Raw genomic sequence first — 12,634 nt, forward strand, 5'->3', positions numbered from 1 at the left:
TTTTCTTTCAAAAACAAGGACATTTCTAAGTGACCCCAAATTTTTGAACGGTAGTGTAGGTTCAGATCTGCCAGTGTTTAGTTAATTCTAATGTCGTGATTACAGGTCGTTGTCTTTCATACAGGTTTAGTCGCATGTCATTTCACTCCACACTGACCCATGCTTCCTCTGATAGGTCTGGAATAATATAGTAGGTCGGAGGAGTAGAAGTATCCCGTTGCCTCTCTGCTGGGCTCAAATGCTCCTTGCCCTGTCATTCTCCAGTGGAATGCATTCTCAGGGTTATTTATCCCTGCGTAGGAATTCCAGTGCCAATGTCATTCACATGTTTTTATTCATAATATAGGCTATTTATTCAAGCATTAAGGACACACACACATAAACACACTGAGGTGTATTAATCAGATATTATGAAAGAGGGGTCTCTTGTTTTCCCTCTCTGTGCCTCTGATGATTCAAACCTAATTGACCAATGGGTGTTCATGGTCGATTTCTCTCAAAGTGCCCGTCAGTAGGAATAACCAGGATACAGGTCCTATTTATAAACCTGGATTGTGGATTACTAGCTGTTATGCAATGAATGGGCATTCAGCAATGTAGTTTCTGACGTAACTGTATGGGCTAACAAACCATTGGGCTAACAAACCATTGGGCTAACAAACCATTGGCATATGACGTGCCAAACTGAACATGGCGGCGTGGCTCAGTTGGTAGAGCGTGGTGTTTGCAATGCCAGGTTCGTGGTTTCAATTCCCATTGGACTCAACAATACAAAAATATATTCACACACTACTGTAAGGTGCTTTGGATAAAAATATCTGCTAAATGGCCTGTATTTGGGCTTCATTTGATGGTTTGGAGCCATATGTACTTCAGAGTTGTGGTGTGTTCCACTCATTAACTTTGTGAAGCTTTAACAGGGGCCCATTGTTTCAACAAACAGAGAAGCCTGTGTTTTAAAAATAAAGAGTGCTGAGAGAATGAGCTGACTTGGATGACAAAGTGTTATTGTTAGTGCTACCAATTAGGTTTATTTGACAAAGAGGGCATTGGAGTGGCGTTGTTGACCTGTGAACAGTGAATTTCAGGTTCAAAGTGCAAACACGATTTTGTTTGGACACTTGATGTTGTACATTTGAAATGTTTTTTGTTTTGTTTTTTTGAAGCCTGTTGATATTCATTAGGATTAAAATGGGCTCGATACTTTCAAGCAACTGAATTGGAATGTTCAGGTAGTACCGCCCTGTTTCACTCTGTTTGAAAAGGTCTCACAAATGAACACGATAGTGGTGCGAGGGTTAGCTGTTTGTTCACCTGCACCCGCCCGCAATTGCTAATAACCCATCCATAACCACCCAACTATATGTGATAAAGTGAAAACCTGAGACCTTAACCCGCTAATATAGAAAATGCGCTGTAGGCTACAGTCGAAGACGGCAGAATGATTTTTGGACAGGGGGTGCAGGTTTTTTTTGTTGCATAATTTAGATATTTTTCTGTTTATAATTTCCCACATTTTGGTAGGCCATTTGTTAGTCAACGTGTCTATAATTACATACAGTTGAAGTCAGAAGTTTACATACACTTAGGTTGGAGTCATTAAAACTCATTTTTCAACCACTCATTTTTCAACCACAACTATAGTTTTGGCAAGTTGGTTAGGACATCTACTTTGTGCAAGACACAAGTAATTTTTCCAACAATTGTTTACAGACAGATTATTTCACTTATAATTCACTGTATCACAATTCCAGTGGGTCAGAAGTTTACATACACTAAGTTGACTGTGCCTTTAAACAGCTTGGAAAATTCCAGAAAATGACATGGCTTTAAAAGCTTCTGATAGGCTAATTGACCTCATTTGAGTCAATTGGAGGTGTACCTGTGGATGTATTTCAAGGCCTACGTTCAAACTCAGTGCCTCTTTGCTTGACATCATGGGAAAATCAAAAGAAATCAGCCAAGACTGATTCATCACAAGTCTGGTTCATCCTTGGGAGCAATTTCCAAACGCCGGAAGGTACCACGTTCATCTGTACAAACAATAGTACGCAAGTATAAACACCATGGGACCACGCAGCCGTCATACCGCTCAGGAAGGAGACGCGTTCTGTCTCCTAGAGATGAACGTAGTTTGGTGCGAAAAGTGCAAATCGATCCCAGAACAACAGCAAAGGACCTTGTAAAGATGCTGGAGAAAACGGGTATAAAAGTATCTATATCCACAGTAAAACGAGTCCTTGACATAACCTGAAAGGCCGCTCAGCAAGGAAGAAGCCACTGCTCCAAAACTGCCATAAAAAAGCCAGACTATGGTTTGCAACTGCAAATGGGGACAAAGATTGTACTTTTTGGAGAAATGTCCTCAGGTCTGATGAAACAAAAACAGAACTGTTTGGCCATAATGGCCATCGTTATGTTTGGAGGAAAAAGGGGGAGGCTAAATGGCAAAATGGCTTAAGGACAACAAAGCCAAGGTATTGGAGTGGCCATCACAAAGCCCCGACCTCAATCCTATAGAAAATCTGTGGGCAGAACTGAAAAGGCATGTGCGAGCAAGGTCTACAAACCTGACTCAGTTACACCAGCTCTGTCAGGAGGAATGGGCCAAAATTCACCCAACTTATTGTGGGAAGCTTGTGGAAGGCTACCCGAAACATTTGACCCAAGTTAAACAATTTAAAGGCAATGCTACCAAATACTAATTGAGTGTATGTAAACTTCTGACCCACTGGGAATGTGATGAAAGAAATAAAAGCTGAAATAAATCATTCTCTCTATTATTATTCTGACATTTCACATTCTTAAAATAAAGTGGTGATCCTAACTGACCTAAGACAGGGAATTTTTACTAGGATTAAATGTCAGGAATTGTGAATAACTGAGTTTAAATGTATTTGGCTAAGGTGTATGTAAACTTCCCACTTCAACTGTACATGCAGCTTCTCTTCTGTCATTATATGTTGCCCTAGAAGACTAAATAAACCCTTGCTCACCAGAATAACGCCATAAATCGATAGAATGAATGCTTCAATCTACAGTAGTTGACATCTGTGAAGTTTTTTTTCTGTAATCTCTGCTTCTTTCGAGAAACATAGACGTTTAGGGACCAGGGATTAAATGTAACAGTACAAAAGTGGGAAAGATTTTCTATGCAAAATTTCCAAATTACATCAGTTTGACCACTTGTAAGGAAATAGAAAGCCTTGAAAACTACCCATGTTTTTGATAAGATTTCAGTTCAGTTTGGATGCATGTTTTATGTGGTTAAAATACTATCAGCTTTTGTTATGCTGGTAAAGAAAGCACCTCTACAGATCGTATCTAATTGCACGTTGGCATTCTCTCAAGATGCTGAAATAAATAAATCATACTTCTCCAATCCTGTTCCTGAGTCAACATTTTGCTTACATTTGGTGTATCATTTTACCTCAAGAAATTCTTAATTATTAAGGAGTACATATTAAGGCTATGCGAGAGGTTATAGACCTGCAGTCAGTGTCCAGATTTAAGTTTCCATTTAACCCATCCAAACAGTAGGTTACAGTCCCGTTGACGTGCCATGAACCTATTTGAAGTCCCCGTCTTGCGACTGTCAAATTTGTAAAGCGCCTCATAATTATCACACATAACATAACACTGCTATCATCTTCATTTACCACTTCACCAAATCTTTCGCAAACATTACTTTTCTGGCCCTCACCTTCTCTTTATTTTAAACTCTCCATTTCGCAGCTTTACTCTTATTGAATTAAACACCAATGTTAACTTTTTTGCCTCCGTGGGTTAACGTTAACTTTTTCTGCCTGTCCCCAAAAGTATTTTGCGATTGGCGTGTAGGCTATTTAGTTAGGTCCTAAAGTTTAGGCTTACGCACTAATGCCAGATAGCCTAAAATAATGGGGGGGAAACTCTATGTAGCCTGTAGATATAAATTGCACCAGAATTAAACATTTATCAATTTGTTTTAAGGAATTGTTTTCTCTTTATTCAACCCGCCCTTCATCCACCGCGGATATAATCAAATATGACCTTGTGGACATCGACACCACTCTGCTCTGACCATGCCTGGCGTATGCCAGTGTGTTGCTGATGGGCTGCACAAAGAAGCAGCAAGCCACACTGGATAGGGTACAGAAAAGGTTACAGAAAAGAGCAAGCAAGATAATAACAAAAAACAGAGACATCCCATTGACCCATCCACCACAGTCACAGCAGTAAGATTGGTCACTGACATTCACCAACCTGACCACCCTCTCTCTACATGATGTCCTACCACAGAGAAGGGGAGACAGCGCTGAGTCCTCCACAACCAGAACCAACTGTCCAGCATCAAAGCAAGAACGAATAGACTGAAAAATTCAACCATAGCCACTGACACCAGACTTTTTAATAACCAAATAGACTTTTCAACTGTAATTGGTTGGGACCTATTCAATTGAATGTAGTATCCTGTGTATTTTAAGCATTTAACTAAATGTAACTGCATTCTGCATAATTCAGTCTCGTCGACTGCAAGCATGAATGAAATAAATCAAAATCAGGGTTATGAGTCAACCTGCGCATCACTAGAACACAACCCTGATCAAGGACCACATAGGGGATCACCGACCTGGTTATTATAACACTACATCAAATCCAACTTTATTTGTCACATGCGCCGAATACAACAAGTGTAGACCTTACCGTGAAATGCTTACTTACAAGCCCTTAACCAACAGTGCAGTTCAAGAAAGCGTTAAGAAAATATTTAACAAATAAACGAAAGTAAAAAATAATAAAAAGTAACACAATAAAATAACGATAATGAGGCTATATACAGGGGGTACCGGTACTGACTCAATGTGCGGGGGTACAGGTTAGTCAAGGTAATTTGTACATGTAGGTAGGGGTGAAGTGACTATGCATAGATAATAAACAGTGAGTGGCAGCAGTGTACAAAACAAATGGAGGGGGGGGGGGGGTCAATGTAAATAGTCCGGTGGCCATTTGATTCATTGTTCAGCAGTCTTATGGCTTGGGGGTAGATGCTGTTAAGGAGCCTTTTGGCCCTAGACTTGGCGCTCCGGTACCACTTGCCGTGCAGTAGCAGAGAAAACAGTCTATTACTTGGGTGACTGGAGTCTCTGACAATTTTTGGGGATTTCCTCTGACACCGCCTAGTATATAGGTCCTGGATGGCAGGAAGCTTGGCCCCAGTGATGTACTGGGCCTTACGCCCTACCCTCTGTAGCGCCTCATGGTCAGATGCCGAGCAGTTGCCATATCAGGCGGTGATGCAACTGGTCAGGATGCTCTCGATGGTGCAGCTGTAGAACTTTTAGAGGATCTGGGGACCCATGCAAAATCTTTTCAGTCACCTGAGGGGGAAAAGGTGTTGTCGTGCCCTCTTCACGACTGTCTTGGTGTGTTTGGACCATGATAGTTCGTTGGTGATGTGGACACCAAGGAACTTGAAACTCTCGACCCGCTCCACTTGAGCCCCGTCGATGTTAATGGGGTTCTGTTCGGCCTGCCTTTTCCTGTAGTCAACGATCAGCTCCTTTGTCTTGCTGACATTGAGGGATATGGGGATATGTACGTACGGTCACTGTGTGGGGACGGCGTCATCGATGCACTTATTGATAAAGCCGATGACAGGTGGTATACTCCTCAATGCCATTGGATGAATCCCGGAACATATTCCAGTCTGTGCTAGCAAAACTGTCTTGTAGCGTAGCATCCGCGTCATCTGACCACTTCCGTATTGAGCGAGTCACTGGTACTTCCTGCTTTAGTTTTTGATTGTAAGCAGGATTCAGGAGAGTAAAATTATGGTCAGATTTGCCAAATGGAGGGCGAGCGAGAGCTTTGTATTCGTCTCTGTGTGTGAAGTAAAGGTGGTCAAGAGTTTTTTTCCCTCTGGTTGCACATGTGACATGCTGGTAGAAATGAGGTTAAATGGATTTAAGTTTGCCTGCATTAAAATCCTCGGCCACTAGGAGCGCCGCTTCTGGATGAGCCTTATCGAGTTGGTTGAGTGCGGTCTTACTGGCAGCATCGTTTTGTGGTGGTAAATAGACGGCAACGAATAATATAGATGAGAACTCTCTTGGCAGATAGTCTGGTCTACAGCTTACCATAAGCTACTCTACCTCAGGTGAGCAGACGCTCTGGATAAGAGTTAAATGACTTAAATGTAAATGTAAATGAGACTTCTTTAATATTAGACATTGTGTACCAGCAGGAAAATCCCGCCAGGTCTACATTATCCATGTCGTCGTTCAGCCACAATTCTGGGAAACATAAGATATTACAGTGCAAACTATCTGATGACTGCCTCCTCTAAATACATCCCATATTCTTCCAAAAAGGCATAGCCTATATTTTATTTGTTGAAATTGTCAGAGTGGCTTGAAATATTACAGATTGTTCTTAAGAGTGACCAATATTCAAACCCTCAGCACATGCCCCATCCTCATCCAGTGGATGGTGATATTAGGGATGGATGTGCTGTTTTGTTAATGTTAGGGGAGTCTAGCCAGCACTGCGTCCTGGCTCCTGGCACAAGGACCTGCCTCCTAATGGGATTGGTGTCTGTCTGTGTAACCAACCCGCTCCCCACCCCACCCCAGGCCGTCCTGCAGAGCGAGATGGAGGCTGCACTTCTTAATTCAACCCCCATCCTATTTTGGAGTCTTTGTGAGTCATCAAATATAGATGTGTTAGGAATTTACCAGCTGTGGAATGCTTGATATCACGTTCCATGTACTTTGAAAATGAATGTTTCCGATTGTCATATACTGTATATCAGCTAAGCTTATGCAGGCGCTTTAAACTTTTTGAACTACAGTTTTGACCTAGCTAGTTTACTGAGTAGGTGGCAGTAGTTAAACAATATGACAGCACACATTCAAAAAAGTCCCCTACACCAAAGGCAACTTTGCAGATCAAAAAGAAGACGATTTTCTTAATTTTGTGTTATCAGTAACATTTTTCTTTTAAGATTATTCACTACATGAACAACAACATCGAACATCTCATTCCAAAATGATGGACATTAATATGGAGTTGGTTTGCTTTGCTGCTATAACAGCCTCCACTTTTCTGGGAAGTTTTTCCACTAGATGTTGGAACATTGCTGTGGGGACTTGCTTCCATTCAGCCACAAGAGCATTAGTGAGGTTGGGCAATTAGGCCTGGTTCACAGTCAGCGTTCCAATTCATCCCAAAGGTGTTTGATGGGGTTGAGGTCAGGGCTCTGTGCAAGTCAAGTTATTCCACACTGATCTCGACAAACCATTTCTGTATAGACCTCGCTTTGTGCCCTGGAGCATTGTCATGCTGAAACAGGAAAGGGACTTCCCCAAACTGTTGCCACAAAGTTGGAAGCACAGAATCGTCTAGAATGTCATTATATGCTGTAGCGTTAAAATTTCCCTTCACTGGAACTAAGGGGCCTAGCCCGAACCATGAAAAACAGCCCCAGACCATTATTCCTCCACCAAACTTTACAGTTGGCACTATGCATTGGGGGCAGGTAGAGTTCTCCTGGCATCCGCCAAACCCAGATACGTCCGTCGGACTGCCAGAGGGTGAAGCGTGATTTACCACTCCAGCCGACGCTTGGCATTGCGCATGGTGATTTTAGGCTTGTGTGCGGCTGCTCGACCATGGAAACCCATTTCATAATGCTCCCGACGAACAGTTCTTGTGCTGACGTTGCTTCCAGAGGCAGTTTGGAACTCGGTAGGGAGTGTTCAGCACTCGGTGGTCCCGTTCTGTGAGCTTGTGTGGCCTACCACTTCGCGGCTGAGCCGTTGTTGCTCGTAGATGTTTCCGCTTCACAATAACAGCACTTACAGTTGACCGGGGCAGCTCTAGCAGGGCAGAAATTTGACAAACTGACTTGTTGGAAAGGTGGACAAGTTGAAAGTCACTGAGCTCTTCTGTAAAGCCATTCTATTGCCAATGTTTTTGTCTATGGAGATTGCATGGCTGTGTGCTCGGTTTTATACACCTGTCAGCAACGGCCAAATCCACTAATTTGAAGGGGGGTCCACATAATTGTGTATATATAGTGTATATAAAACGGTACCATTGAAGTCAAATGGCCTTTGTTAAATAAACTAGCGTGGTGGACGTGTATCTCAGGCGGTAGAGCATGGAGCTTGCAACACCAGGGTGGATTTGATTCCTGCTAGGGCCACCCAGACATAAAATGTATGCACGCATGACTGTAAGTTGCTTTGGATAAAAGTGTCTGCTAAATGGCATACATAAGTAGTATAGGCAAGCAGATCCATGTCGACAAGTTAAAAACATCCTGGTGTTTTCAGATGAGCTACAGAATATCCTACACATTTTGCCTCAAGGTTTTTTCATTTTGTTCACAAGCATGGGGAACCACAGAGGTGAATCTCAGTCACAGTTTGACTGTATATTTACAGAGTCAACAGCTATCTCTCCACGGATCTGCTCTCCAGAAGAACAAGGAGTTCTTCAACTGATAAAAGTCTGTACAAAGGAGAGAAGCCCACTGATCTAGAATTATGGCTCGGCCATAGAGTAGCCTAACTGTGTAAATGACAGAAAAAGAGAGAGAGAGACAATCTGAAATGCATGTTAGGCCAAAACAACGCACTCGTAACTGAATCAAGTGGCGATTCTTGGCTATCCCTGAGTCGTTAGCATATGTGGCAGTGGCAGCCTATGTTAGTCATATCTCAGCTATCTTTACATGCATCGCTTACCTACCACACACAGGCACACGAATCAATGTAGTCTCTTAAATTACCCCGTCTCCTGATGCTTCAAAGTGATAGGGGGCAACTGAGTGCATAGTGTTCGTTGACAGTGAGATCATGCTCTTTTCCTTGTCCACTTTGTAGCGTTCCCCGAAAGAGAGCCACAGTTTTCTGTTTGTCCGAGTATACAAGCATAATTGTCTAGCAAGTGACATCTGTGACAACCTTATGAAGGCATTACGTTGAAATCCTCGACACACTTAAATGACGCGCTAAAGAACGGCGAAAGCAAGTGACGTCTATGACAACCATATTGACAATAGGCCTTTTGATGATACAGTGAAATAAAGTGTTTAAGAACAATGAATGGTTGACATTGTAACTGAGCAAAATAAAGTGTGGCTATCTTCCTTGTCTCCCAATCGCTGTAAGTAATGTTTGCCCACAGGATGGTAAATAGTTATAGCAAAGAGAACAGTCCAATGTTATTTGCTTAGTAACCTTACAGTGTGATCTATCTCTCTCTCTAAGTCTACATAGGCTGCTGTCAACACTGTCCGTACAAGGCTTATTACACTGATATAAAAGCAGATGTACATAACAGACAAGAGCCAATATCAACATAACAAGCGCGCATGGCTTTGGGGAAGCGGAAACTCAACTTTGACAAGTTACCTCATTGGTACCTTTTTTGATGTATGACTGATACAGTGTAATAATTCATAATGACTTGAGGATTTTTCTAAAGTTGGTCACGTTGTTTCTGAGACTCAGTGAGAAGAAGGTCAAAGGTACAGTAGGCGTCTGCCACGCCTGCGTGATGAGGAACCTTGCCAGAGACCTGAAACTCCCGGAGCTAATGCCTAGGTTTTAGCTCATCAAGCTAACACGGTCTTGTGTTTGCGCTGGAGACCTGAGTTCGAACCCAGTCATTCCACAATGGTCTGTTGAGCCTCAGCCAAGGCGACTCTCCATTGAACAGCAAGACTAGACAGAGGAAAGCACAGTGTTTACTACATAGCAACAAAGCTGTGGACAGTTACAGACTTCCCTGACATTGTATCACTGTCCTCCATGCATTTAGTGGACAACAGAGAACAAAGAAAAGGGCTGAATGAGTAGGAAAGACTTTCTGGCTTCCAGGTTGATGATTTCACATGGTTAGTTGATTGCTTGCGCTACTAAGGTGACTGTGAGTAAACAGGCTACAGGGGTGTCTGCTCAAGTGATCTGTGTTAGGATTTATACAGGGCTGACCCTGGGACTGCACTGACCAAACCGTGTGTGTGTGTGTGTGTGTGTGTGTGTGTGTGTGTGTGTGTGTGTGTGTGTGTGTGTGTGTGTGTGTGTGTGTGTGTGTGTGTGTGTGTGTGTGTGTGTGTGTGTGATGTGTTCCAGATGGGAGGAGGAGCTGTCTAAGCGCCAGCAGATGGAGGCCATGGTGGAGACACTACAGGAGGTGAGAGCTCGCCATTTTAAATCATCACACCTGTACCATACTCCCTCTTCTAGCTCACCGCATCCCAATACTTCTCCTGAAGTATCCAGGCATGGGCAAGAGGGAGTTTTCCTTTTAAATCCAAAGTTCATATGTCATTGGCCATTAAAGCTAGAATCCTTAGTTGCTATTAGTATACACAGGGTACAAAACATTAAGAACACCTTGCTAATGTTGAGTTGCACCCCCCTTTGGCCTCAGAACAGCCTCAATTCTTCGGGGCATGTATTCTACAAAGCGTTCCATACTTTTTTTGTCTTTCCAATTCACCCTCTGAATGGCATACATTATTAGAATATATTTCTCAATTGTCTCAAGGCTTAAAAATCCTTCTTTAACCTGTCTCCTCCCCTTCATCTACACTGATTGAAGTGGATTTAACAGGTGACATCAATAAAGGATCATAACTTTCACCTGGATTCACCTGGTCACTCTATGTCATGGAAAGAGCAGGTGTTCATAATGTTTTGTAAACTCAGTGTATACTCATTGATTCTTGAGAAATATAACTTATAAATGCCTCATGAGCTTAGTTCAGCTGTCGTACCTCATCAAAACCCAAAATATAAGCTTGTTTTACTCTGTTGTAAACAATAGAAATATAAACAAAGACTGTATAGCCTCAAAACATAGCATCTGTCATTTTGATTTCATGGTTGGTCAGTTCTTACATCCATAGCTCTATGTATGAATGGTCTCTAGCTATGAGTGGTTATATTTCTCTAGGCCCATCCCTCAGCTTTTTACCAAAACAGAGGCAGGGTGACCGCTTTGGTATTGTTTTAGTAAAGGATTCTAGCTTTAATTATGGGACAATCCATGAAGGGAAGTGAATAAGTGCACACTTCAGGAGAAAATACAGATTCTGGGATGCAGGCTTAGCCTCTGTGTCATGTTTGTGTGTATTTTGCATGATTGCCAGTAAGCTCCCTATTAAGGAGTTGTGATAACATATCTCCGGGTGCCTCTGACGTACTGTAATGTGCTGTGTGTCTGTATGTTGTTCTACAGAACAGAATGGGAAAGTTCATGATAGAAAACATGCTTTAGTCCCCCCTGTGTATATGTTAGTCAGTGGGAACATTGGTGTGCTAATGTGTTTTAAACCCTCCCCCCCCAAAGACCGAGATCGCATTACCCCAAAAAAAACAGCCAAGAGCACTGACTCTCCCTGACTAACTATGCCTCAACTGTTTCCTGCTAGCTGCATTCCAGATTACTTTTATTGGAGCTCTTGGCCCAAAACCCAAGACTCAATCCACTTTGGAATGTGGTTGTTGTGATGCATCAAATGAGTGGATTGTGGAGTAATTAAATGACTTCTCGAACATGTTATGCAGACTTTTTCTTCAGAAAGGGATACTCTTATAATAGAAGTTGAACTTAACGTTTTTTGTAAGGTGTTTTAGGACACATTTTCAAAACAACATCCCTTCCGCATGGTTATTCGTAAATGTGTGTAAATTGTATTGAGCCATGGTATGTCAGTAGATTATGTTGTAGAGTGTGATGTGGCTGTCTGTTCCACGGTCTGCCCTCTTCAGAGTGCCCAGGAGTCTGAAGTGGTTCAGGGGGAGCTCACTGAGAAGGTGGAGAGACTCAAGACAGAGCTGGTGGTCTTCAAGAGCCTCATGACTGACAATGTAAGTATGACACTCAGGCTTTCTTCAACATTTCCTTATTCTCCCGGTATTTACACAGAAATGTCATGGTGAAAGGTTAAGTAAATAGTAATCACTTAGTAGTTTTGTGTGCTCCATTTAAACTAGAAACACCCAACCAACTTTAAATTGTGCGGACTGGTTCAACTTACTGTAAGTTGCAAAGCTTTTTGACACTATTTATACTTTGTTTTTAAAATCACACCCATTTATTACCACCCGCCCAACGTAAATCTATTCATCCATCCACCCACCTCTTCTGCAACTGATGCATGCTACCACTCTCTCCTGTCGGTGATATGTACAGCCTGGCAGTCAGAATGCTCACCACACATTTTTGTCATACCACACATGGACACTCTCCCTTGAACCCTGAGGCTAAGAAATTCCTTTGGAATTGGTTAGAGCCAAGTTAGCTGCACAGGCAGGCAGACGAACGGATGGGCGCCGGGCGACAGACAGACAGGCAGAGTAGCAGTGAGATGAGAAACCCCTATGGCTCGCCACACACAGTCTCCGCCTGTTCTTTGAGGCCCTGTGGTTTTGGCCTGCTTTCTAATGACCTCCAGCTGGGCTCCGGACTCGCCCAGTCTGTGGTCTGGAGTAGCTACGCTCACAGATTAGCCAAAACCCGGCCCGACTACTGTTTCACACGCAACCACACTTTGCCCTTCCCAGTCACTTTTGAACCCTTTCAAGTTCATTTGTTCTTTGTCAAAAAATGGCACTGCCTGTTAAAGGGGAAGTTT

General features: G+C 42.7%; 1 protein-coding gene across 4 annotated transcripts in view; it reads left to right on the forward strand.

The window, feature by feature from the left end:
• The window catches only part of LOC106572250 (intermediate filament family orphan 2), a 41,156-nt gene that overhangs the window by 4,930 nt on the left and 23,592 nt on the right, over positions 1-12,634 (forward strand). For 2 of the 4 annotated variants that reach the window (XM_014146284.3, XM_014146285.3), the window contains exons 2-4: positions 10,125-10,185; positions 11,769-11,867; positions 11,994-12,038. In XM_014146284.3, coding sequence (XP_014001759.1) covers positions 10,125-10,185; positions 11,769-11,867; positions 11,994-12,038 — 205 coding nt within the window. The remainder of the gene's footprint in view (positions 1-10,124; positions 10,186-11,768; positions 11,868-11,993; positions 12,039-12,634) is intronic. The other 2 variants (XM_014146286.3, XM_014146287.3) reach the window with 1 other exon arrangement.

This window comes from Salmo salar, chromosome 15, assembly GCF_965601325.2.
Source record: "Salmo salar chromosome 15, fSalSal1, whole genome shotgun sequence".
NCBI classification, from domain to species: domain Eukaryota; kingdom Metazoa; phylum Chordata; class Actinopteri; order Salmoniformes; family Salmonidae; genus Salmo; species Salmo salar.